We start from the raw sequence: 24,940 nt of genomic DNA, 5'->3' as shown, positions 1-24,940 counted from the left end.
AAGGAGCCTGGGTCAGCCCCAGGCTCTGTGTGGGCAGGCAGGAGGCAGAGCTGTCAGCAAAGGAAGGGCCCAGCCAGGTGGGGCAGCCGGGGGATGCCCACAGCCTGCAGGGACAGAGGCGCAGGGCAGGGACACCGTAGGACAGCCTGGGCTGCACAGGGCACAGGCATGGGCAGCAGCTGCAAGACAGCCCTGCCAGAGCCAACTGGGGCAGCACTTTGGCCATGGCTGCTGGGCCTGGGCCTGAGGCAGGAGCAGGAGACAAGTGACCCTTGCAGGCCTGGGGCCTCATGGCCTCCTTGTCCCTGCTCAGCAGCCTGGCAGGGGCCGCCCCATGCTCCTGCCCTTGGCATTGCACATCCCCACATGCCAGTGCCCATCCCGGCAAGAGCCCTGAGCAAGGAGGGAGGGACAGCATCTGCCTGGCCAGGCCCTGGGGCTCAGGCCTTGGCCCTTGGCATTCCTGAAACACATCCAGCTTTGCTCAGCACCAGAGACACCTTGGCCTTGTTTGTCCCCAGCTGTCATCACTGCCTCCAGTGTTCTGCTCTACCTGGAACCTGGGGACACTTTCCCAGTCATGTTCCTCAGTGGGATCCATTAAAACTTCAAGAAACTTCAGAGTTTCAATTTAAGTTTGAGTTCTTGAGAAGTTTTTTGAAGACAATCTAAAGGACTGAGTCTGATGTAAACAACACGAAATCCCCAGAGGCTCATTAAAGTCCTTGTGCTGTGTCTGTGCTGCTGAGCTTTAAAGGAACAGCTCTTCCCAGGGCCAGCTCCTCTCTCAGCCCAGCAGGGCTGAGGGCTCTGCCTGCAGGCACTGAGGGGACAGGAGCCAGGCAGAGACAGGCTGAAGGCAATCAGGATTGGGAAGACATTGAGCTGAGACTCCACCTGGGGAAAGATCTTCACAGCCCTGTGCATGGTGAGTGTGTGGGTGCAGGGCAATGTCCCCTGTGCTCCTGGAGGGATCTCCTGAAGCCAGCACACCCCAGTGCCTGGGGGATGTGTCAGGAGGACTCTCGCAGTTTCTCTGTGGCACAGGAGGAGCAGGAGGAGGAGGAGGAGGATGTGCTGCAGAGCAGGGCTCCCCTTCTGAGGGGACTTGTGAGCTCATTCAGGGCAGGACTTTCTTTTTGTGTCTCTGCTTTCCTGAATCTGTGCTTCCACTTTTCCCTGGCTCAGCTTGGTGGCAATGGAAACTCACCTGTGCATAGGAGAGCAGGGGTTAAGGCTCTTAAACCATCACCCTGAGGATTCCTGGGCACCTCAGCAAGTGCCTGCAGCTGCCCAGCCTCCAGATCCATGCAACATCACCTTTCCATGGTGCCCAGGCTGGGGGAGCTGTTCTTTAATCCCTGCAGGGCCGAGCAGCTGCAGGGCAGGGCCGGCCCAGGGGCTGGGCTGGGCTCTGGCAGCTCTGGCAGGGAAGGAGCCCGGGGCCACAGGAGCAGCTGGGGCTGGGGCAGCTCCAGCAGCAGAGCCGTGGGCAGGGAGGGAGGCAGTGCTGAGGGCAGCCCTGCTGCAGGGCAGATGTGGCACCTGCCGGGCCTGCCCTGCAGGGCAGACACTGCCCTGAGCAGCACAGCTCTTGTGTCCCCTCGCAGCCAGCACAGCCCTCAGCCCGGGGGCTCGGGGCCCTCAGTACCTCCTGGGCCAGCAGAGCAGCCCCAGAGATGAAGGCCATCTCTCCGGCCATGTGCCCATTCATTCCCTGCTGACCAGGGCCTGAGGGCCACTGTCCTGCCCTGCTGCTGCCTGGCAGGGGCTGGGCAGGGCTGGGCAGGGAAAGGCTTTTCCTCAGGCCTGGCTCTCTCTCTGCCCTTGCCTTGCCCAGATGCTGCTGGCATTGCTGAGGGGCTCTCTGGAATGGCAGTTCCAGCTGCAGGGCCAGGCCCAGCCCTTGGGCTCCTCCTGTGCAGGCTGAGCACAGCAATGGGGTGTCCCAGCTCCCTGTGCCCGGGGAGCTCTGGGCAGGGCAGCCTGGGAGGCTGGCAATGAGCCCACTCTCCTGACTCTGGGAAAGGCAGGAGCCACTTTGTGTGCCAGGGATCCCTCTGCTCTCAGCAGTGTCTCCTGGCTGTCCAGGGTAACACGGGAGTGGATTTCAGAAAGGTGCAAGACCAGGGCAGCTGGAAGAGGAGAAGAGGGACAGAGCAGCTCCTCTCAGTCTGCACTAAGCCTCAGACAACCCTCCTGCCTCCCTGGACTCTCTGTTCTTCCACAGTGCAGCAGAATCTCTCGTTCTGCCTTCTGTCATCCCCAGCCCTTCACCCAGGCAGCTCCTCAGCCTTAGCTGAACATTCTTTATCCAAGTCCAAACACCAGGACTGGCCCCTGCTCTCACTGTTTTCCGGCACTGACTGGAGGTCAGGGCTGACCCCCAGGTGTCCTGCAGCTGAAGGTCCAGCTCCTGACACAACATCGACCAGCAGCATTCAGGGCTCCAGCAGCATTCAGGGCTCCAGCAGCACCAGTGAAGGAAGATCTCTGAGACATAGACAAGGGAGAGGAGTTTATTGGCAGGAAAGGGTCTGTGAGAAATGGCTTTGATAATTCTGTGAGAAATCTCCCCTCAATTATCACTGTGATTCCTCCTTCAAAAGGTTCCAGTGTCCAAAGAGAGCAAATGTCCAACAGCAGCTCCATCAGGCACTTCCTCCTGCTGGCATTGGCAGACACGCGGCAGCTGCAGCTCCTGCACTTCTGCCTCTTGCTGGGCATCTCCCTGGCTGCCCTCCTGGGCAACGGCCTCATCATCAGCGCCGTAGCCTGCGGCCACCACCTGCACACGCCCATGTTCTTCTTCCTGCTCAACCTGGCCCTCAGCGACCTGGGCTCCATCTGCACCACTGTCCCCAAAGCCATGCACAATTCCCTCTGGGACACCAGCACCATCTCCTACTCAGCATGTGCTGCTCAGTTGTTTCTGTTTGCCTTTTTCATTTCAGCAGAGTTTTTCCTCCTGACCATCATGTGCTACGACCGCTACGTGTCCATCTGCAAACCCCTGCACTATGGGACCCTCCTGGGCAGCAGAGCTTGTGCCCACATGGCAGCAGCTGCCTGGGCCAGTGCCTTTCTCAATGCTCTTCTGCACACAGCCAATACATTTTCCCTGCCCCTGTGCCATGGCAATGCCCTGGGCCAGTTCTTCTGTGAAATCCCACACATCCTCAAGCTCTCCTGCTCAAACTCCAACCTCAGGAAACTTGGGGTCATTGTGGTTAGTGCTTTTCTGTTGTTTGGTTGTTTTGTGTTCATGGTTTTCTCCTATGTGCAGATCTTCAGGGCTGTGCTGAGGATCCCCTCTGAGCAGGGACGGCACAAAGCCTTTTCCACCTGCCTCCCTCACCTGGCTGTGGTCTCTTTGTTTGTCAGCACTGGCATTTTTGCCTACCTGAAGCCCCCCTCCATGTCTCCCCCATCCCTGGATCTGGCAGTGTCAGTTCTGTACTCAGTGGTGCCTCCAGCCCTGAACCCCCTCATCTACAGCCTGAGGAACCAGGAGCTCAAGGCTTCCATGTGGGCACTGATGACTGGACGCTTTCGGAAACATTAAACTGCTGGCCGGTTTCTGCCAATCACTTGTAATAAAAGTAATCTCTGATACTACTTGGGTTTGGTGGTTAATTTGTTCTTCCCTTTTTGTTTGTTTTAGTTTTTTAAAATTGCAACAAAGGAAAGTCACTGTTTCTGCCATTTCTCATTTTGTTTCTCTCCACCTTCACTGTGGCCGCAGGTTGTGCCAATGAGAAGCTGGGCTCTCAGTGGCTTTTAGACAGAATAAAGGATCTCCCAGCAAAGTTTTTCCCTGGAGATTTCCTTTTCGTGCATTCTCTGGAGCTGCAGCAGCAATGTCTGTGTGCAGAGCTGGGGCAGATCAGTGCTGGCCCAGCAGCTGTGCCCAGCAGCAGCAGCAGCAGCAGCAGCACTTGGTGTTGCCAGTGCTGCTGCTGTGGCCCTGCCCCGCTGCCCTGGTGGCCCTGGTGTTGCTGCAGGGCCTGAGTGCTCTCGGGGCCCGGCACAGCCCTGGGGGTGGCAGTGCCGGGGCTGCAGCAGGGACAGGCCATGGGCACTGCTGGGGCAGCGCTGACGCCTCAGGCCAGGCCCTGGGGGCTCCAGGCTCCTTGCCCAGGCTCTCTCAAGAACACGGCCAGGCCAATGCTCAGCACAGAAACCCCCGTGAGCAGCCCCAGGCTGGCCGTGGGCAGGCTGGGGGCAAACAGCATGGCTGGGGCTCTGCAAGGGCCCTGGGGCAGACGGGAAGGAGCAGCAGAGCAGGGGCTGATCCATCCCCAGTGCGCTGCACAGCCCAGGGCAGCGTCCCAGAGCGTCCTCATGCAGCTGCCAACAACATCCCCCCTCTGCAGCCCTGGCCTCTCCCCCAGCTCACACAGGTGCCCCATCCTTGCAGGCACAGACACGGCAGCACTGGCTCAGCAGCCCCTGTTTGCATTGCACACAGCAGGGGCAGCACCCCCATGCTGTTGCTGTGGGGACATGAACCTGAGGGAGCACAAATGCCATCAGCCCCTGGGGCCAGCAAGGCCTGCGGGACACCAGGGAAACCACTCAGCTTTGTCCTGGCCTCTGCAGTCAGCCAGAAAGTTTGTTCCCATCAGCTGGGAGTTTCCTGTCCCACTGCAGACGCTGTTGCTCAGAGCCAGGGCTGCCTGGCAGCCACCCCCAAACTGCCCCGAGCATTTCCTTGGCTTCACCTTTGCTTTCTTTCCTCTTTCCTGATCCAGATTTCTTCCTATTGCCCATCCCCGTTCCCTCCCCTGCAAACAGCCCATCCCTGATTGCCCTTTCCTCTCTGGCCCCACTCCCCATTGCAGTTCCTGACTTGGCCCCATGGGAACGTCCTTTGGGCAGCAGGATCATCCTACAAGTGCTGCAGGAATTGTCTGCAGGCTCCTGCAGTGCCTGCTGCTGCTCCCTTGCCAGAGGCACCCCAGGCCAGGGGGGCACATCTGGGCTGCTGTGTCTGCCTCTGGGGCTCCCTGTTCTGGGCACTGAGGAGGGGCTGCAGAGGCTCTGCAGGACTGACAGGATGGGCTTTGGGGCTGCCAGGAGAAGCTGAGGGACCTGGGCTGCTGGAGCTCCTGAAGAGGAGGCCCAGGGCTTCTCCTGCACCTGCTCCAGGGGTGGTTTCAGAGAATCACAGAATCAGCAAGGTTGGAAAAGACCTTGGAGATCATCAAGTCCAACCTGAGCCCTGACACCACCTTGTCTCCCTGAGCCTCCTCTTCTCCAGGATAAACAACCCCAGCTCCCTCAGCTGCTCCTCACAGCTCTTGTGTTCCAGACCCCTCACCATCCTCCTTGCCCCTCTCTGGACACGCTCCAGCCCCTCCATGGCCTTCCTAAATTGGGGGCATAGAACTGGACACAGCACTGGAGGTGTGGCCTCACCAGTGCCGAGTGCAGGGCAAGAATCCCTGCCCTGCTCCTGCTGGCCACACCATTCCTGATCCAGGCCAGGAGCCATTGGCCTTCTTGCCCACCTGGGCACACTGCTGCCTCATGTCCAGCCTGCTGTCCATCAGTGCCCCCAGGTCCCTTTCTGCCTGGCCGCTCTCCAGCCACTCTGTCCCCAGCCTGTAGCGCTGCAGGGGTTGTTGTGGCCAAAGTGCAGGAGCCAGCACTTGGTCTTGTTCAACCTCACCTTGCTGGATTTGGGCCCTGGATCCAGCCTGTCCAGGTCCCTCTGCAGAGCCCTCCTACCCTCCAGCAGATCCACACTCACACCCAGCTTGGTGTCATCTGCAGATTTGCTGATGCTGGACTCAGTCCCCTCATGCAGATCATCAGTGCAGATATTGAAATCCACGCTGGCTGGCTCTGATCCCTCGGCCATCCTGTGGGTGCCCTGTGATGGCACTCAAGGTGATCTGTTCCATAACCTTGCCGGGCACCCAGGTCAGGCTGACAGGCCTGGAGTTCCCCAGCTCCTCCTTCCAGCCCTTCTTGGGGATGGGCTCACATTGGCACCTCCAGTGCTCTGGGACCTCCCTGCTGAGCCAGGGCTGATGGTAAATGATGGAGAGCAGCTTGGGGAGCTCATCCACAGCTCCCTCATCCCCCTGGGATGGATCCCATCTACTCCCAGAGACACCTGTGAGCATCTGAGTGCCTCAGCAGGTCCCCAGCTGCTTCCTCCTGGATTACAGGGGGGCTGTTCTGCTCCCTGTCCCATCTACAGCTCAGGAGAACACTTGTCCTGAGGACAACCTGTCTTATTGTTTAAAATTGATGCAAAGAAGGGGTTAATTACCTCAGCCTTTTCCTCAGCTTTGGTTACCACATCCCCCGAATAAGGAATGGAGGTGTTCCTCTTCACCCCTTTGCCATTAATGCATTATTAAAAAATATTTTTAATATTCTTCAAAGAAGTGGCCAGCAGCTATTACGCTTTCACCTCTCTAATTTTCTTTCTGCATTGTCTTGGTTTGGAATGACAGGTGTCTGGTAAGGAAGGCAGGAGCCTCCCCTGAAATGGAAAATGTAAACCCCTTCCCTCCAAATTGTTACCAATTTGGAATTAAGGGGACTCTCAGGCAAAAATATGGAAGCAGAAAGAGCAGTTCCTTAATAGGAAAGAAAATAAAAAGATAAAGTAAACAATGCAGTAAACCAAAACAATACTGACAGAGTCAGAACACAACCTGACACCCTGTGGGTCAGGGTGTTGGTAGCAGTCCAATTGGAATTGTGGCTGCAGCCCTCCTGAAGTGTCAGGTGTGGTTGTGTTGGAGCAGGGGTCCTGTAGAAAGGTGTAGTCTTCCTCTGAAGATCCAGTGGAAGAGGCAGCTGCTGTTCCTCTGGGAAATCCAGAGGAGAAGCTGTGCTGGTGTTCCAGAATTTCAAGATGATATTTGGGTAGGAATGCTTGGCTCCTCCCTCTGGGCGGAGCATCTCCCAATGGGATGCTGTAGTTCTTATCAGCCATGCAGTGACATTCAATAGCCCATTATCAGCAGATGTCTCCCCTGGAGGGAGGAGTTCTTGTGGAAGAGATAAGGAAAACTGCCCAATTAAATGAAGACAATTGGCAAATAGAATCCACCTTGCCTTGCAATCTGGGACATGCATGACCTAACAACATCCTAAAACACTTCCTGAGTTGCCTGCCCCTCTCTGCAATAATGATGCACCATCTTTTTTCCCTTGAGTTCCTGGAAAAAGATCCATGTCCAGCCAGGCCAGTCCTTTTCATTCTAGCTCATTTTGGGCACAGAGGGACAGGTTGTTGCTGTTCCTTCAAAATTTCTTTCTTGAAGGGTGTCCAGCCTTCCTGAAATCCTTTGTTTTTAAGGGCTGTTTCCCTTTAAAAAATCAGTACCTTATTTGATACTTCCCAAATCAATCCTGAATAGGCTGAAGTCTGCTCTCAATAACTTGAGTGTAAAAGACTTCTTGATGCCCCTCCTTTCACAGAATCTTTAAAAACTCAGTAATTTCATGGTCACTGTGCCCCAAACAGCCTCTGACCACTGCATCTCCCTCCAGCCCTTCTCTGTTTGTGACCAGCAGGAGACAGAGCTTTGGCAGTGGGAATTGCAGGAAACCTCCCCAAGGTGCAGCTTGGAAGGTTCAGGCTGGAGCTGAGGAGAAAGCAAAGTCCCTCGCAGGGCAGAATGTTGGTGCTGGAGGTGTGGCAGCGTGAGGCTGGGCCATGGCTGGGCTCTGTGTGCAAGGAGCCGGCAGCGCTGGGTGCAGGGAGCCCAGGGAGGGCACAGAAACGCTGGGTGAGAAATGCTGGGGGACAGCGAGATGGGCGAGTGCAGCTGGCCAGGGCAGAGAAGCAGCACGCCCAGGGGCCACAGCCTGCAGGACAGATGGCCAAGGGCTGGGCAGGGCTGGCAGGGCCACAGGCAGCCAGGCCTTTGTGCCCTGGGCTCGGGCAGCGCCTCTGGAGGCCCCACAGGAGGAACTTTCCTGGCAGGGGCTGCACTTTGCTTCTCCCTCGGCCTCCCTGGCGAGGCTGGCAGGGGCTGCAGGTTGATGCCATTTGTCCTTGCTGCCCCTCACATCCCCCTGGCCCACCAAGAGCCCCGAGGCAGCCGTGAGGGACAGGCCCTGCTGGCCCAGGCTGGGCTCAGGCCTTGGCCTTTCTGCTTCCTGCAGCCAAGCCAGGCCTTGCTCAGCATTGCAGTTCCCTGCTCAGAGCCTTGGGCTCCCTGCAATCCTGGCCTCAAGGATCTGCTCTCACCAGGCCCTGGGCAGCCTTTGGCCCTCCCTGCCCTCACTGGGGCCCAGCCATGCTCCAAGGCACTTGGAGTTTTGCTGCTGACTCCTTGAGCAGCTTCTTCATCCTTCTCTCCGTGCCTGAGGCTCCTGGAGCCAGGCCCAAATCCACCGTGGGGCTGATTAAAATACAGAAAGCCCTCAGGAGCTCTTTGTCTCCCTTCCATTGCCTTTGAGTCTCCAGGCCTTGTGCAGTGATTGGAGTCAGTTTGGAGTTCTCTTCAGGAGGGAGATTTCAAAGTGCACCTCATGATTTTTGGTTTTAGTCAAGGGAATATTTTTTTACTTTTCATTCCAGAGAAGAGGGGATGGAAGCATTTCCCAGGTGATCTTGATGCTGAATGTCTCCTTAGGAGGTCTGGGCACAGAGAAGAATGAGCCCCTTGCAGGCTGTTTGGAGCCTGTTTGGACAACTTGCTCCTCACCCCCAGCCTCACCATGTCTGACATCGCCTACCTGGGACTGATGTCCCTTAATATAAAAAAATTTAAGCCTTTTTCCTTATAAATAAAATACAATTAATTAGTAAAATGATAATTATATTATTCTGATAGTATTATTCTATAATTTTATTACCTAATTTGTATATTTATACCAAAAAAATCGATACACTTTTAGCAACCAAGAAAATTATTGGTCATTGGTTCTAAGTAACACAATTCTCTTCATTAATTCATTAAGCTCTATTGGGTATTTATTTCTTCCTCTTTATGGTAACTAATATTCTTTGTAGACCTTTTGCCATCATTTTTATCATCTTTTTTTTACATATGGTCAAAAGGAGGCACTTTGGGGTCCCTGGAGCCATTTCTGGGGCACATTTGGAGCAGTTTTGGGTCTGGGGAGGGAATTCAGAGAGAACTTGAGGGTCTGGAGGACACTTGGGGCAGCAGGGTGGGCACTTGGAAGGGCACTCAGGGATTCTGAGGGCCAGTTCGGGGTCCGGGGCAGAACTTGGGGGTCCAGGGGGGCCCTTGGAGGTCAGGGAAGGGAATTCGGGGCCCTTCGGGGTCCCGGCGCGTCCTTGGGGGGCTCTAACGGGGCTCTCTGTGGCGTGGGGGGTGATGGGAGTTGTAGGCGCGGGTCTAATACAGTTTAACGGGGCCGCAGAGCATCACGGGAGTTCATGGCGCAGCTGCAATGGCTCTCGGAGGGGCGCGGGGCATGACGGGAGATGAAGTCCCGGCTGGACTAGCGCTGGACTTGCGCCGCGGAGCATGATGGGAGCTGTAGGCACGAAAGTGGTTGGAACGTGACGTTTGGGGGTCCGGGAAGGCACTTGGGGGACACTTTTGCGTCCGAGCCGCGACTTGAAGTCCTCGGGGGAACTTGAACGGCTCGGGAATCCCTGGGGGGAGCTCCGGGAGCTCTAACCGGGCTCTTTAGGGCGCGGGGCACGGCAGGAGTTTTAGGCGCGGGACTATGTTCTGAGGGGCTCGGGGGCCACGGGGGATGAGAGGAGACGAATTCCCAGAAGGGGGCGTACCGGGCATCTGTGGGGTTGGGAGCACTCAGGGGGTCCGGGGACGCTTTTGTGGGGTCCCAAATGGGAACTGAGGGGGCACTGAGGGATCCTGAAGGGTCTGGGGGGCACTTATGGGACTGATGGGGGCGGATCCCGGAGTTCTGTGGAGCGCGAGGCATGACGGGCGTTGCAGTCCCGGCTGCAATGGGGCTGTATCCCGCCGCGAGGCATGATGGGAGTTGTAGGCAAAAGGAAAATATGTCGGCCGTCTAGGCACCGCCCCCAGGCCCAGATCTCTCGCGCTGATTGGTTGTGAACGGTGATGGGCGGAAGCCTCGGCAAATGAGAGGCGGCGGATGCGGGAACAGCCTCACCATTCCCTCCCAGTACAGCCCAGTTCGTTCCCAGTACTACCCCAGTACAGCCCCAGTAAAACTCCAGTGCCCCTCCAATCTCTCCCAGTACAGCCCAGTCCCTTCCAATACACCTGAGACCATTCCCAGTCCCTTCAGTTCCTCCCAATTTCAAACACAGGGTGCCGCAGTGTCCCCAGTCTTCCCCACAGCGTTCCCAGTGTTCCCCAGTATGTCCCAGTCCTCCCCAGTGTTTCCAAGGACAGTTTAATTTCTCACCGTGGCCGTGGCAGCCAAACCCAGCAGTGGGGTCAGTGCAGTGCCCATGGCCACAGCCCCTTGCAGTGGCCCAGTGCAGCTTGGGCTGATGATCCACCCTCACAGCTGGCCCAGGGCAGCTCTGCAGTGGCTTTGGTGGCCCCTGGGGCTGGCACACACCTGAGCAGTGTGTCTGTTTGCAGTGGGGAAACTCAGGAGTTTCAGATTGCTTCAAAAAATACAAAAAGGGAAAACCCCTCTTAGGCTGGGTGCAGCCAGCTCTCCAAGTACAGCAGGTCCCAGGGGAGTGAGGATAGACAGGATGGGGCTGGGCACTGTGGAGCAAGGTTGTCCACACTGGGTCAGAGCTCCAGGCACAGCTTCTGTGACCAGGCCAGAGCTGCTGAGGAGAGACCCTGGGTCAGTATCAATCACAGAATGCTGCAATCACCTCTGCTCTAAAGAGAAATAAAATAAAAATACATCAGTTAAAATAGGAATGTCTCTTTCTGACAAATTCTTTGAAATCTCTCTCCATAACTGGACTAGGAAAACTTTAATGACCCTCTCAGTGCTTTGGTGTTATTTACATCAGACTCAGTCTCTGAGATCCCGTTTAAAAAACATCTCAAGAACTCAAAGATAAATTTAGACTCCAAAGTTCCTTGAAGTTTTAATGGGTCCCACTGAGGGACATGACTGAGAAAGAGTCCCCAGGTTCCAGTTAGAGCAGAACCCTGGAGGCAGTGATGACAGCTGGGGACAAACAAGGCCAAGGTGTCTCTGGTGCTGAGCAAAGCTGGATGTGTTTGAGGAATGCAAAGGGCCAAGGCCTGAGCCCCAGGGCCTGGCCAGGCAGATGCTGTCCCTCCCTCCTTGCTCAGGGCTCTTGCCGGGATGGGCACTGGCATGTGGGGATGTGCAATGCCAAGGGCAGGAGCATGGGGCGGCCCCTGCCAGGCTGCTGAGCAGGGACAAGGAGGCCATGAGGCCCCAGGCCTGCAAGGGTCACTTGTCTCCTGCTCCTGCCTCAGGCCCAGGCCCAGCAGCCATGGCCAAAGTGCTGCCCAAGTTGGCTCTGGCAGGGCTGTCTTGCAGCTGCTGCCCATGCCTGTGCCCTGTGCAGCCCAGGCTGTCCTACGGTTTCCCTGCCCTGTGCCTCTGTCCCTGCAGGCTGTGGGCATCCCCCGGCTGCCCCACCTGGCTGGGCCCTTCCTTTGCTGACAGCTCTGCCTCCTGCCTGCCTCTGCCTGCCCACACAAAGCCTGGGGCTGATACCAAAAGGGTTCATTCCATTTTAACCCTGCCTGGGAACTTTCAGCACAGGAACAAGGCATGCAGGGGCTGCTTTCCCTGCAAAGACACTTGGAAGAGAAGAAGACATCTGGCTCAAGGGTGCAGGGATAGAGAAAACAAGGAGTGAATCTGGGACCTTGGGGTGGGTTTTATGGAAATGGGTAAATTGTAATTCACATTTAGCGACTGTGTATAAGCAACACACTGGTAGAATTACATGTCCATGTAAGGTTAGGAGTTATCCCTCACGCGACGTCAGGTCTGAATAAATGATACCCTCTGAAATAGGAAATGAGTGTTCAGGAGCTTTATTATGATATTTCAGAGATTTGCCGCCAGCGGGGCCTCACAGAACCAAGGACTCAGCTGTGACACTGTGCAAGCCCATGGAACAAAGGGTCCATTGTGACACCGTGGAACCCCATGGAACCAAAATCCATTTTGGCACATTGGGGTCTCATTGAACCAATGGTCCCTTGTGATACTGTGGATCCAAGGAGACCATTGTGTCCCTGAGAAACCTCTTGGAACCAAGGGGCCATTGTGACACTACAAGGACTCATGAACCAATGATGGGGTCCATGATGACACTTGGAGGCCTCATTGGATCAAGGGGCTCTGCAGGGCCTCATGGAACCAAGGAGACCCTTCTGACATTGTGAGTCCCCATGGAACCAAGGGTCCATTGTGACACTGTGTCACCAAGGAGACCCCTGTGACACTGCAAGGTCTCATGGAAGCAAGGGACCATTGTGACATCTGGAGCCCCATGGAAACAAGAGGCCAGTGTGACACATCTGGGCCTGATGGAACCAAGGATCCAATATGACACCACCACTGTGACCCTGCAGGGCCCCATGGATCCAAGGGAACAGGGAACAGGTCTGGTTGGCTTGGCCTGACTGGTCCAACTGCCCTTGGCATGTCGAGGGTCTCTTCTCATGTACCCCTGAAACCCTGGGGCTCTGAGCTGACCTTCAAATGGAAAAGAACTGCCCTTCTCATTCATGCATCCATGGCTAAAATGGGATTCCCTCTCCAAAATTCCCAATATCCAGGGATTGCTCCCGGACAAAAGCTGCCATTACTAACAAGTCTGGCTGACCTTGTCTTCCTGAGAGCTGGGTCACACCTGCCTTCAAACATGGAGCTCAGTACTTTCCTTCCTATGGAAAAGAACCGTCTCTCCTGCCCAGGTGACCATATCTGAATTTGGTATTTTTCCTCCAAAATTCCCTATATTCAAGGGTTTTTCCCAGACAAAAGCTGCCAGGACAGACAGGTCTGGCTGGCCTTGGCTTCTGGTGGTTGCCTGAATTCTGCCCTGAAACACTGGGGCTCTGCCCTTTCCATCCTAAGGGAAAAGAACCATCCTTCTTCTCCAGGCACTCATGGATGAAATTGGGATTTCACCTCCAAAAGACCTATATCCAATGTTTGCTCCTACACAGAAGCTGCCATTACAGACAGGTCTGGCTGGCCTTGGCCTCCTGACAGCTGGCTCTCACCTGCCTTCCAAACACAGGGGCTCCATGCTTTCCTTTCTATGGAGAAGAATTGGCCTTCTCCAGGCCGAAATTGGGTGAAAATGAGATTTAACATTCAAAATTTCCAGTATCCAAGGGTTGCTACCAGACAAACCTGCCAGGACAGACAGACAGGCCTGGCCTTGGCTTCTAGTGACTGCAGTTCATCAGCCTCTGAAATATTGGGGCTCTGTGCTTTCCTTCCTGTGGAGACCATGGTGGCACTGCGGGGCCCCATGGAACCATGGAGACCATTGTGACACTGTGGGACCCCGTGGCACCAAGGCCATCGCTGTGGCTCTGTTGGGCCCAATGGTCCCAAGGGCCAGTGTGGAGCAGCAGGGCTCTGTGGAACCAAGAGGCCATTGCTGCATTTCAGGGCCTCATGGAACCAAAGGGCCATTGTGATCCTGGGGGCACTGTGGATCCATGGAGAGCATTGTGGAATTGCAAGGCCCCATGGAATCATGGAGACCATTGTGACACTGTGGGGCCCCAGGGAACCAAAGGGCCACTGTGACCCTGCAGGGCCTCATGTAAGCACGGGGCCATTGTGACACTGCAGAAGCAAGGAGAACATTGTGACCCTGCAGGGTATCATGGAACCAAGGGGACATGGAACAGGTCTGGCTGGTTTGGCCTCCCAGGGGCCACTGGACAGGTCCGGATGATCTTGGAATGCTGAGGGCTGCCTCTCATCAGCACCAGGAGAGCTGGGGCTCTGTGCTTTCCTTCCTATGGAAAAGAAGCATCTGTCTTCCCAGGTGCCCTGCAGGATCACAATGGCCAAAATTGATACTCCCCCTAAAAAATTCCCGGTATGCAAGGGTTCTCCCAGACAAAAGCTGCCAGGACAGGGAGCTCTGGCTGGCCTTGGCCTCTGGTGGTCACCTCTCATCTCAAGGAAGCTCTGAGGAAAGTATTTGAACAGATTTGACTACTGGAACATCAATGAGTCTCTCATCCTCTGAAAAACTCAGATGCTCTCCGGATCATTTGTGTCTTTTTTTCCTCATTGTGTATTATGCATGAAATATTATTTTCAGTTACATAATATTATTCTTCTCACTCCACCAGTGTTATCTGGCACAAAACACCTCCTCTACATATGGATCCAGGTCCCCTGTATAAGCAAACACAAGAAAGAATGCAGCAGGAATGATTTGTCTCTGCTCCCATCTGTCCCATCTCCTCTGGAGCTGGAGGTGCAGCCCCAGCACTGGGCAGGGCTCAGGGCTCACAAGCTCAGCTCCCACCCAGAGAACTTGCAGAGCCTGGGCTGCTCTTCTTGGCCCCTGCACGCTCAGCCAGGCTGAGATGGACACTGATGGTTTCTGGGCCAGGCTCTCTGAGCCCAGCCCAGCTCCCTGCAAGCTCTGCCAGCTGCCCTGAGCTCTGGGCAGCACCAAGGGCCTCTCTGAGCCCAGCCCAGCCCAGCCGGCTCTGGCCCCACAGCTCTGCTCAGGCCAGGCTGCTCTGGGCACTGCCCCACGGCCTCAGCCCCTGCCAAGGGCACAGCAGCAGCTGCAGCTGCCACAGGACTCAGCCCCACCATGAGGGAAGGGGCCTGGCCAAGGGAAAGGAGGCTCCCTGGGTGCCCTGCTCTCCTCTGCAGGAGATGCTGAGAGCTCTGCAGCCCCTGCTGCCATCCCATCTGCCCAGGGCAGCACAAGAGCCCCGGCCTTGGGGCCCTCAAGAGCTGCTCCTGCTCCAGGCCCAGGGCCCATCCCAAAGCTGGGCAGCCACAAAGCTGGGCCCCTTTCTGTTCATTCCTGCTCTGATCAGGATGGATCCTCAGCACCTTGGAGTTTGGTGATGAACTTTACTTTTCCAGAGGCCTCTTCTTTCTTGAGCTCTTCAGCTGAGAAATTCAGTGAGAAAAGCTCATAAACATTTGTTCAGAACACCCAAACAAGACAAGTCCATGGGAATAATTCAAGTCTCTGATTCTTCTGTGGTTAATTTGTTTTGAGAAGTGTATTCAAATAGAATATATTATATTAAAAATAGTTAGGAGACAATTGTTTTGTCCTGTTTAGTTTTCTTTTCTGTTTGTAGATTCAGAATCCGCAGTTGATATTGATCCCCAGCCCCTCCTTATGTAGTTTGAACAGATATGAAAATCAAGACCCTTCATGGCTGACAATCAATCAAGACTTTGTCCCTACCCCCACGCCACCAATTCCCCCATCCAACCCCTGGCACTCCTATGGAACAGGAATGGTGAGGCCAGCAGGAGCAGGGCAGGGATTCTTCCCCTGTACTCAGCATTGGTGAGGCCACACCTCAAGTGCTGTGTCCCGTTCTGGGCCCCCAATTTAGGAAGGCGATGGAGGGGTTGGAGCGTGTCCAGAGAAGGGCAAAAAGGCTGGGGAGGGGTCTGGAAGAGAAATCTGGTTGAAAGGACATGAGGGAGCTGCAGTTGTATAATCTGGAGAAGGCTCAGGGCAGACAATACTGTGTTAGGGTGCAGGTTAGAATTGGTGAACTCAAAGGTTTGTCACAACAAAGCTGAGTGGTTTCCCTGGTGTCCCCCAGCCCTTGCCGGCCCCAGGGGCTGATGGCATTTGTGCTCCCTCAGGTTCATGTCCCCACAGCAACAGCATGGGGGTGCTGCCCCTGCTGTGTGCAATGCAAACAGGGGCTGCTGAGCCAGTGCTGCCGTGTCTGTGCCTGCAAGGATGGGGCACCTGTGTGAGCTGGGGGAGAGGCCAGGGCTGCAGAGGGGGGATGTTGTTGGCAGCTGCATGAGGACGCTCTGGGACGCTGCCCTGGGCTGTGCAGCGCACTGGGGATGGATCAGCCCCTGCTCTGCTGCTCCTTCCCGTCTGCCCCAGGGCCCTTGCAGAGCCCCAGCCATGCTGTTTGCCCCCAGCCTGCCCACGGCCAGCCTGGGGCTGCTCACGGGGGTTTCTGTGCTGAGCATTGGCCTGGCCGTGTTCCTGAGAGAGCCTGGGCAAGGAGCCTGGAGCCCCCAGGGCCTGGCCTGAGGCGTCAGCGCTGCCCCAGCAGTGCCCATGGCCTGTCCCTGCTGCAGCCCCGGCACTGCCACCCCCAGGGCTGTGCCGGGCCCCGAGAGCACTCAGGCCCTGCAGCAACACCAGGGCCACCAGGGCAGCGGGGCAGGGCCACGGCAGCAGCACTGGCAACACCAAGTGCTGCTGCTGCTGCTGCTGGGCACAGCTGCTGGGCCAGCACTGATCTGCCCCAGCTCTGCACACAGACATTGCTGCTGCAGCTCCAGAGAAGGCAACATAAGGAGCATATCTAGGGAAAGATCTCTGATGAGAAGATCTCTGCTAGGTCATCCTTTTGTTCATTTGAAGCCACCAAGGGCAAAGCTCCTCATTGACACAGTCTGGGGCCACAGCAAAGGTGGAAAGAAACAAAATGAGATACAGCACAAACAATTGCATTTCTTGTGGACAATATTAAAAAGAATGTTAAAGGAATGAAAAGAATTAACCAACCACCAATCCCAACTAGAACTATCCAAGTTGAGTTTTATTACATTTGACTTGCAGAAACTGGCCAGCGGTTTAATATTTGTGAAACCATCCACTCATCAGTCTCCAGATTGCAGCCTTGAGCTCCTGGTTCCTCAGGCTGTAGATGAGGGGGTTCAGGGCTGGAGGCACCAGCGAGTACAGAAGTGACACTGCCAGATCCAGGGATGGGGAGGAGACAGAGGGGGGCTTCAGGTGAGCAAATGTGCCAGTGCTGACAAAGAGGGAGACCACGGTCAGGTGAGGGAGGCAGGTGGAAAAGGCTTTGTGCCGTCCCTGCTCAGAGGGGATCCTCAGCACGGCCCTGAAGATCTGCACATAGGAGAAAACCATGAACACAAAGCAGCTAAATACTAGACAGACAGAAAATACAAGAAGCCCAAGTTCCCGGAGTTTGGAGTGTGAGCAGGAGTGCTTGAGGATGTGTGGGATTTCACAGAAGAACTGGCCCAGGGCATTGCCATGGCACAGGGGCAGGGAAAATGTATTGGCTGTTTGCATTAGAGCATTGAGAAAGGCACTGGCCCAGGCAGCTGCTGCCATGTGGGCACAAGCTCTGCTGCCCAGGAGGGTCCCGTAGTGCAGGGGTTTGCAGATGGACACGTAGCGGTCGTAGCTCATGACGGTCAGGAGGGAAAACTCTGTTGAAATGAAAAAGGCAAACAGAAACACCTGTGCAGCACATGCTGAGTAGGAGATGGTGCTGGTGTCCCAGAGGGAATTGTGCATGGCTTTGGGGACAGTGGTGCAGATGGAGCCCAGGTCGCTGAGGGCCAGGTTGAGCAGGAAGAAGAACATGGGCGTGTGCAGGTGGTAGCCGCAGGCTACGGCGCTGATGATGAGGCCGTTGCCCAGGAGGGCAGCCAGGGAGATGCCCAGCAAGAGGCAGAAGTGCAGGAGCTGCAGCTGCCGCATGTCTGCCAATGCCAGCAGGAGGAAGTGCCTGATGGAGCTGCTGTTGCACATTGCTTCACTCTAGACATTGTGAGCTGTCCAAAGACAACATTGACAATTTGGACAAAGTACCTTGAGTCAATCCTATGCTATCTTCTTACACAAGCCATCAAAATTGCTTCTCTTTTTTTGTGGAAATTTGGAAATTTCATTTACCTTTTTTTTTGAAAGTAAGTTTGGTTTGCTAAGTAACTTGTGCTTTTTAGAAGGGACAGAAGTCCTCTTCTTAGCATTCTCTCAGCCTGAACACTGGGGAGCCCAGAGGGAAAACAGGGCTCCCTGTGCCCCTGAGCAGTCAGACCTGCTGGTCCCACACAGGTGCCCTTTGCTTATTTCACCTCCCTCTAGTACAGGATGTACAAATTTAAAATTGCATTTAAAAAGAAACGTGGCCTTTTTGAAGACTCCAGTTTCAAAATCAATCTCTCCAACTCTTCTCTCTTTCCCTGTGAAGCTGGACAGGATGGGATACCAAGGGTTGGTCTGGCTCTCTGCTGCCTGGAGTTGTGCCTGCTGGGAGCTGTTTCTCTCTATCCAAGCCTTGTCCCTGCCAATGCTGCCAGAGCCCAGCCCAGCCCTGGGGGCTCAGCTCTGCCCTGCAGACCCCTCCCAGCACAGGGCACTGCCCAGGGGCATCTCCCTGGCAGCAGGGCCTTAAGGGCAGGCCAGACAAACAGAGATGCTGCAAGCCAAGGTGCTGCTGCTGCTGCTGTGTGTAGGGAGAGGAGGCTGAGGAGGCACTTTCTGAGGGAGATCTGAGGCCCATCTGCTGATGCCCAGGCTGACAGTGCAGGAGGCTCAGGGACACAGCCAAAGCTGACAGCCCCTTTCCCTTCCCTTTAGGAGAAAGCTGAGAGCAGCCCTGGCCATGCAGCACCATCTCCAGAGCAGGAGGAATCTGCCCTGACGGGGGTGGCTCCTTGCACCTGGAACTTCTCCCCTGCAGCGTCCATGGGGAGCTGCCAGGCAGGCTGAGAGCTGCCCCTGGCAGGTGGCACATGCCCTGGGCTGGCCAAGAGCCCTGAGGGCTGCAGGAGCTGCTCTGCAGGACAGCCCTGGGCAGCCCTGGCTGCAGCCCCAGCTTCAGCCCCTGCAGCCGTCCCTGGCAGCAGGAGCCGTCCTGCCCTGTCCCTCTGACGGTGCCCAGGGCAGCCCCGCTCTTCAGCACATCCTCCCCCTCCTCCTCCTCCTCCTGCTCCTGTGCCACAGAGAAATTGGGAGAGTCCTCTTGACACATCCGCCAGGCTGTGGGGTGTGCTGGCTTCAGGAGATCCCTCCAGGAGCACAGGGGACATTGCCCTGCACCCACACACTCACCATGCACAGGGCTGTGAAGATCTTTCCCCAGGTGGAGTCTCAGCTCAATGTCTTCCCAATCCTGATTACCTTCAGCCTCTCTCTGCCTGGCTCCTGTCCCCTCAGTGCCTGCAGGCAGAGCCCTCAGCCCTGCTGGGCTGGGAGAGGAGCTGGCCCTGGAAGAGCTGTTCCTTTAAAGCTCAGCAGCACAGACACAGCACAAGGACTTTAATGAGCCTCTTGGGGATTTGGTGTTGTTTACATCAAAATCAGTCCCTGAGAGAGTGATCAAAAAACTTCTCAAGAACTCAAAATTAAATTGAAACTCCAAAAGTTTCTTGAAGTTTTAATGGGTTCCACTGAGGGACACAACTGGGAAAGTGTCCCCAGGTTCCAGTTAGAGCAGAACCCTGGAGGCAGTGATGACAGCTGGGGACAAACAAGGCCAAGGTGTCTCTGGTGCTGAGCAAAGCTGGATGTGTTTGAGGAATGCAAAGGGCCAAGGCCTGAGCCCCAGGGCCTGGCCAGGCAGATGCTGTCCCTCCCTCCTTGCTCAGGGCTCTTGCCGGGATGGGCACTGGCATGTGGGGATGTGCAATGCCAAGGGCAGGAGCATGGGGCGGCCCCTGCCAGGCTGCTGAGCAGGGACAAGGAGGCCATGAGGCCCCAGGCCTGCAAGGGTCACTTGTCTCCTGCTCCTGCCTCAGGCCCAGGCCCAGCAGCCATGGCCAAAGTGCTGCCCCAGTTGGCTCTGGCAGGGCTGTCTTGCAGCTGCTGCACAGCCCTGATGCTTCTGAGGCAGATGAGATGTGACCACCAGAGGCCAAGGCCAGCCAGAGCTGACAGGTTTTTCTCTGAGATACACTTGCATACAGCAAGGTTTTAGGGCGGAGTACTAATTTTGTCCCTGGGCGTCTGAAAAGAGAGTCAGTTTTTTCCATAGGAAGGAAAGCATGGAGCCCCAGTAGTTCATTGGCAGATGAGAGGCAGCCCTTGACATTCTGAGATCAGCCAGACCCGTCAGGTCACCCCTAGGAGGCCAAATCAGCCAGATGTGTTCCATGTTTCTCTCATTCCATGGTCCCCCACAATGTCCCAGTGGTTCCCTTGATTCCACGAGTCCCTGAGGTGTCACAATGGCCCCGTGGTTACACGAGGCCCTGAAGGGTCATAATGGTCTCCATGGTTCCACAAGGCCCCACAGAGCCATGGTGGTCTCTTGGTTCCGTGAAGCCCCATGGTGTCACCATTGTATCCCAGAGTGTCACAATGGTCTCCATGGTTCCACCAGGTCCTCACGGTGTCACTGGGGTCTCCATAGGAAGGAAACAACCGAGCCCCAGTGTTCCAGGGGCGGACGAGGGGCAGCCACCAGAGGCCAAGGGCAGCCAGACTAGACAGTGATGGCAGATTTTGTCAGGGAGCCATCCTTGCATATAGGGAATTGTAGAGGTGGAATAACAGTTTCGGACATGGATGCCTGGAGGAGAAGGACAGTTCTTTTCCATAGGAAGGAAAGCGTGGAACACTGGTGTTTCAGGGCCAGATGAAAGATGGCCACCAGAGGCCAAGGCCAGCCAGACCTTTCTGTCCTGGCAGCTTTTGTCTGAATGCAGCCCTTGGATATAGGGAATTGTGCAGGTGGAATAAAAAATTCGGCCATTTCTGCCGGGATAAGAAGGACGGTTCTTTTCCATTGGAAGGAGAGCACAGAGCTCAAGAATTTGAGTGGCAGAAGCAGAGAGAGAAGGCTCCTGAGAGTCCAAACCAGCCAGACCTGTTTGTCCTGGCCGCTTACATCATGGAGAAATTTTTGCATACATAGAATTTGGGAGGTGGAATCTCAGTTTTGACCATGGGCACCTGATAGAGATGGATGGTTTATCCATAAGAAAGAAAAGTGTGAAGTCCAAGTTTCTTAGAAGAATACAAGAGGTGGCCACCCATGGGCCAAGAGAGCCCAATCTGTCTCTCCTGGCACGTTTCATCTGGGTGAAATCCTTGGACATGGGGAATTTTGGAGGTGGAATCTCAGTTTTGGCTGTGGGCACCAGGACAGGAAGGAGAGTGCTTTTTATTAGGATGGAAAGCACAGAGCCCCAGTGTTTCAAAGGTAGATGAGAGGTGGTGTCGTAGACATCTTTTTCTGAAAATCCTTTCTTAGGTTTTTTTTTCCCTTCTGAGAAGCTGAGACCTCAGAAACAAAATGTAAGCAATGGTTATCTGCTGCTGTGGAATGCATCAGGTGGATTTTTGATTGGCCCATCTAGGTTGTTTATAATTAATGGCCAATCAAGGCCGAGCTATCTCAGACAGAGTCTGAGAGAGCTGCCTTTTGTTATCATTCTTTTCCATTCTATTCTTAGCTAGCCTTCTGCGATGAACCTTTTCCTTCTATTTCTTTTTAGTATAGTTATAATGTAATATATATATATCATAAAATAATAAATCAAGCCTTCTGAAATATGGAGTCAAATCTATGTCTCTTCCCTCATCCTGAAAACCCCTGTGAACACTGTCACAAGGTGGCCCCCAGGTGGCCAAGCCAGCCAGATCTGTCTGTCCTGGCAGACTTCATCTGGGAACAATCTTTGCATATATGGAAATTTGGAGGAGGAATCCTGATTTTGGCCATGGGCATCTGGAGGAGAAGGGCAGCTCTTTCCCACAGGAAGGAGAGCCCAGAGCCCCAGTGCTCCAGGGGCAGATGAGCAGCAGCCCTCGACATGCCAGGGTCAGATGGACCTGTCAGGTGGCCTCCAGGCGTCCCAGCCAGCCAGGCCTTGATGCCTTGAGAGGCTGCCTAGAACAGGGGCTGGACAGTGTTACAGGAATAAAGTAGGGATTTATTAAAAGGCCTTCAAAGGATACACCTGGGGCAGTGCAAGAGCCTGGCTGAGGGTACACCCAAGATGGACAATGGTTCACACATTTTCACATTTTTATAGGTTTTGGTCCATTTCCATATTGGGGTTAATTATGCAATTACAGCTTCAGGTTGTGAAGTCCCATCCTCCCAGTCTGCTCTCCTCAATTCACTGTTTGCACTTTTTGGGCCTGAAGCTGCAACAGTGTCCTTGGCTCTCCTAGGTTTCTAGGTTTCCTAGTCCAGTTATGGAGAAATATTTCAAAGAGCTTCTAAAAAATATACACTCCTATTTTAAAGGACGTATTTTATTACTGCTCTCTTTGGAGCAGAGACAATTGCAGCATTCTGTGATTGATATTGACCCAGGGTCTCTCCTCAGCAGCTCTGGGCTGCTCACAGAAGCTGTGCCTGGAGCTCTGACCCAGTGTGGACAACCTTGCTCCACAGTGCCCAGCCCCATCCTGTCTGTCCTCACTCCCCTGGGACCTGCTGTGCTTGGAGAGCTGGCTGCACTCAGCCTAACAGGGGTTTTCCCTTTTTGGGGTTTTTTGAAGCAATCTGAAACTCCTGAGTTTCCCCACTTCAAACAGACACACTCCTCAAGTGTGTGCCAAGACCAAGCTGTCACCAATAACATTCCCCTCACCCAAGGCAGAACTGTGCAGGAAATGTTTTAGACCTTTGGACTCCATGGTTCCATGAGGCCTTGCTCTGTGGCAATGGACTTTTGGTTCCATGAGGTTCTGTGCTCAACAGTGGTATCCTTAGTTCCAAGTGTCACCATGGCCCCTTGGTTCCACGGGGCCCTGCTGTGTCACAATGGGCTCCATGATTCCATGATTAATGCAAAAGCTTTGCATGAACAACGAGCAACACCATGGTCTCCTTGGATCTGCTTTGTCGCAATGAACAATGGGTTCCATGAGATCCCAAACTGTCACAATGGATATTTGGCTCCATGTGGCCCCTGTGTCACAAAGGACCCTTGGTTCCATCAGGCCCCACAGTGTCACAGGGGTTTCCTTGGTTCCATGTGCCCCAATATGTCACAGGGTTTTCCCTCTTCCTGCAGCAACCAGCAGCAAACCCCAGTGCCAGGGTCAAGTGTCCGGCAAGAAGGAGCAAGGGGGGACATTTGGAGTGATGGATTTTGCCTTCCCAGGTCACAGTGACGTGGGATGGGGCCCTGCTGTCCTGGAGATGGCTGAACACCAGCCTGCCCATGGGAAGGGTTAAAAGACAACAACCTCTGTCTATGGAACTGCAACAGCAGAGAGGTCAGGAGAAGGCTGGGTTTAAAAGACTCTCACCAGCACAGGAAACATCAACCTAGGACATTTTCTTGAAAGCTGACATTTTAGAGCATTCTTTTATACAGACATGGACCACCAAATACCAAGTTAAACAGGCTTTCTCTGTGCCCTGAGACCAGCTGGAATCTTTTCAGCAGTCTGTGCTGTTCCATCCCTTGCTTAGGGCGAGGATGTCGGATGTTTCGGCAGCCTCCGTGCTTCTGGAGGGCTTCTCTTCACAGGCAGGCTCTAAAAGCCGAATAAAACAAAACAGCAGTGTAAGGCACAGCACAAAGGAAGCACCAGGCTGATCAACACCGCCCTTGCAGTGATATTTCCCATGAGATCCTCAGCACCCCGGGCTGCAAACAAACCCCACTCGGGGCGAGCACAAGAGCCGGGCCCAGCGCTGAGCACCAGCCCGAGCCCAGCAGGGCCTTGGAGGAGGCGGGGGGGAGCCCCGGGCCGGGCTCCAAAGGGGCCTCGGGGCTGGGGGCGATGGCGCCGAGCGCCCTGCCCGTGTCCCCCTCGGCCCTGCGGCGCCACGGGGCCAGAGCCCGGTGCCGGGGCTCGGTCCCTGCTGCCGCAGGGGCGCTGCCCAGGGCTCCCCGCCTGCCGGGGCCGGGCCCGGGGGCTGAGGGGCGGCCGCCAGCCGCAGCGGCGCCTTGTCCGGGCTGGAGAAGGGCTGGGGGCCAGGGCAGTGGTGGCAGCAGGGTCACTCCTCCGCCCGGGGCGTTTGCGCTTCAGCCGCAGCAGCACCGGCGGCTTCTCAGAGCTCGGCGAATGCCCAAGCTCAGCGGGGGCAGCCGAGCGGGGCCCAGAGGAGCTGCAGTCGCATCTGGGCCCAAAGGGTGCCCGCTCAGCCCAGGCGGCACTGAGGGAGCGGCGCCGCCATCGCTGCCGCCCTCAGGGGAACTTCCGGAGCATTCACCTGCCTGAGACACTGGTGTATACAGCGGCATGAAAGCATCACTCCTTCTCGAGGCTGCATTACAGCACACAAGTAACAAAATCAGATTTAGTCCAGATTTGCTCCTTCCCATGCATCATCTATCAAGAATCTACTCCAAGTGCAGTGAATGATCGGAGACACATCATGTATATTTCTAGATCATTTAATCTACACCAATTTTCAAAGTCCTTATACTGGTTTGAAGTGCCCATGTCCTCCTCCTTATCCTCCACCTCCTTATCCTCCTCCTCCTCCTCCTCCTCATCCTCCTCCTCTTCCTCATCATCATCTTCCTTGTCCTCCGCTTCATCGTCGTCCTCCTCCTCCTTCTCCTCTTCATACTCATCCCCCTCCTCCTCCTCCTCGTCCTCCTCCTCGTCCTTCTCCTCGTCCTCCTCCTCCTCATCCTCCTCCTAATCATGCTCCTCCTCTTCCTCGTCATAATCTTCCTTGTCCTCCTCCTCCTCGTCCTCCTCCTCCTCCTAATCCTCCTCTTCGTCCACCTCGTCCTCTTCCTCCTTGTCCTTGTCCTCCCCCTCCCCCTCCTTATCCTCCTCCTCCTCGTTCTCGTCATCCTCCTCCTCCTCCTGCTTTTTCTCCTCCTCGTCCTTGTCATCCTCCTCAATCTCCTCCTCCTCCTCCTACTCATCCTCCTCCTCCTACTCATCCTCCTCCTCCTCCTCATCATCCTCTTCCTTGTCCTCCTCCTCATCGTCGTCCTCCTCCTCCTTGTCCTCCTCATCCTCGTCCCCCATCTCGTCCTCATCCTCCTCGTCCTCCTCGTCCTCCTCGTCCTCCTCCTCCTCCTCCTCCTTGTCACACTCCTCCCCCCCCTCATTCTTCCTCCTCGTCCTCCTCATCCTCCTCCTCCTCCTCGTTGACAGAACTGGAGATTTTCTTTTCACTCTTTTCTGTGG

At 55.2% G+C, this 24,940-nt stretch overlaps 2 protein-coding genes across 2 annotated transcripts; one reads left to right on the top strand and one right to left on the bottom strand.

The window, feature by feature from the left end:
• Positions 1 to 3,013: 3,013 nt before the first annotated feature.
• Positions 3,014 to 3,565, top strand: LOC139603640 (olfactory receptor 14A16-like; the record flags this gene model as incomplete). The annotated part of the gene is made up of 1 exon (XM_071454531.1): positions 3,014 to 3,565. A coding segment is annotated over one exon (552 nt), but the record flags the coding sequence as incomplete, so codon positions are not given.
• Positions 3,566 to 16,693: 13,128 nt separating this feature from the next.
• On the bottom strand, positions 16,694 to 17,626 carry LOC139603639 (olfactory receptor 14J1-like). The gene has a single exon (XM_071454530.1). It carries the CDS (start codon positions 17,624 to 17,626, stop codon positions 16,694 to 16,696), a length of 933 nt encoding a protein of 310 aa, XP_071310631.1.
• Between the last annotated feature and the right edge of the window lie 7,314 nt (positions 17,627 to 24,940).

Source organism: Agelaius tricolor, unplaced genomic scaffold (assembly GCF_023055355.1).
Source record: "Agelaius tricolor isolate 1412-34295 unplaced genomic scaffold, bAgeTri1.0.p SCAF_40, whole genome shotgun sequence".
In the NCBI taxonomy this organism is placed as follows: domain Eukaryota; kingdom Metazoa; phylum Chordata; class Aves; order Passeriformes; family Icteridae; genus Agelaius; species Agelaius tricolor.
Note: the sequence above shows the minus strand (reverse complement) of the source record. Positions and strands in the feature narration are given on the sequence as shown.

What these genes read in the sequence shown, in the direction of transcription:
- LOC139603639 (XM_071454530.1), bottom strand. Translation starts at nt 17,626, where the DNA reads ATGTGCAACAGCAGCTCCATCAGGCACTTCCTCCTGCTGGCATTGGCA.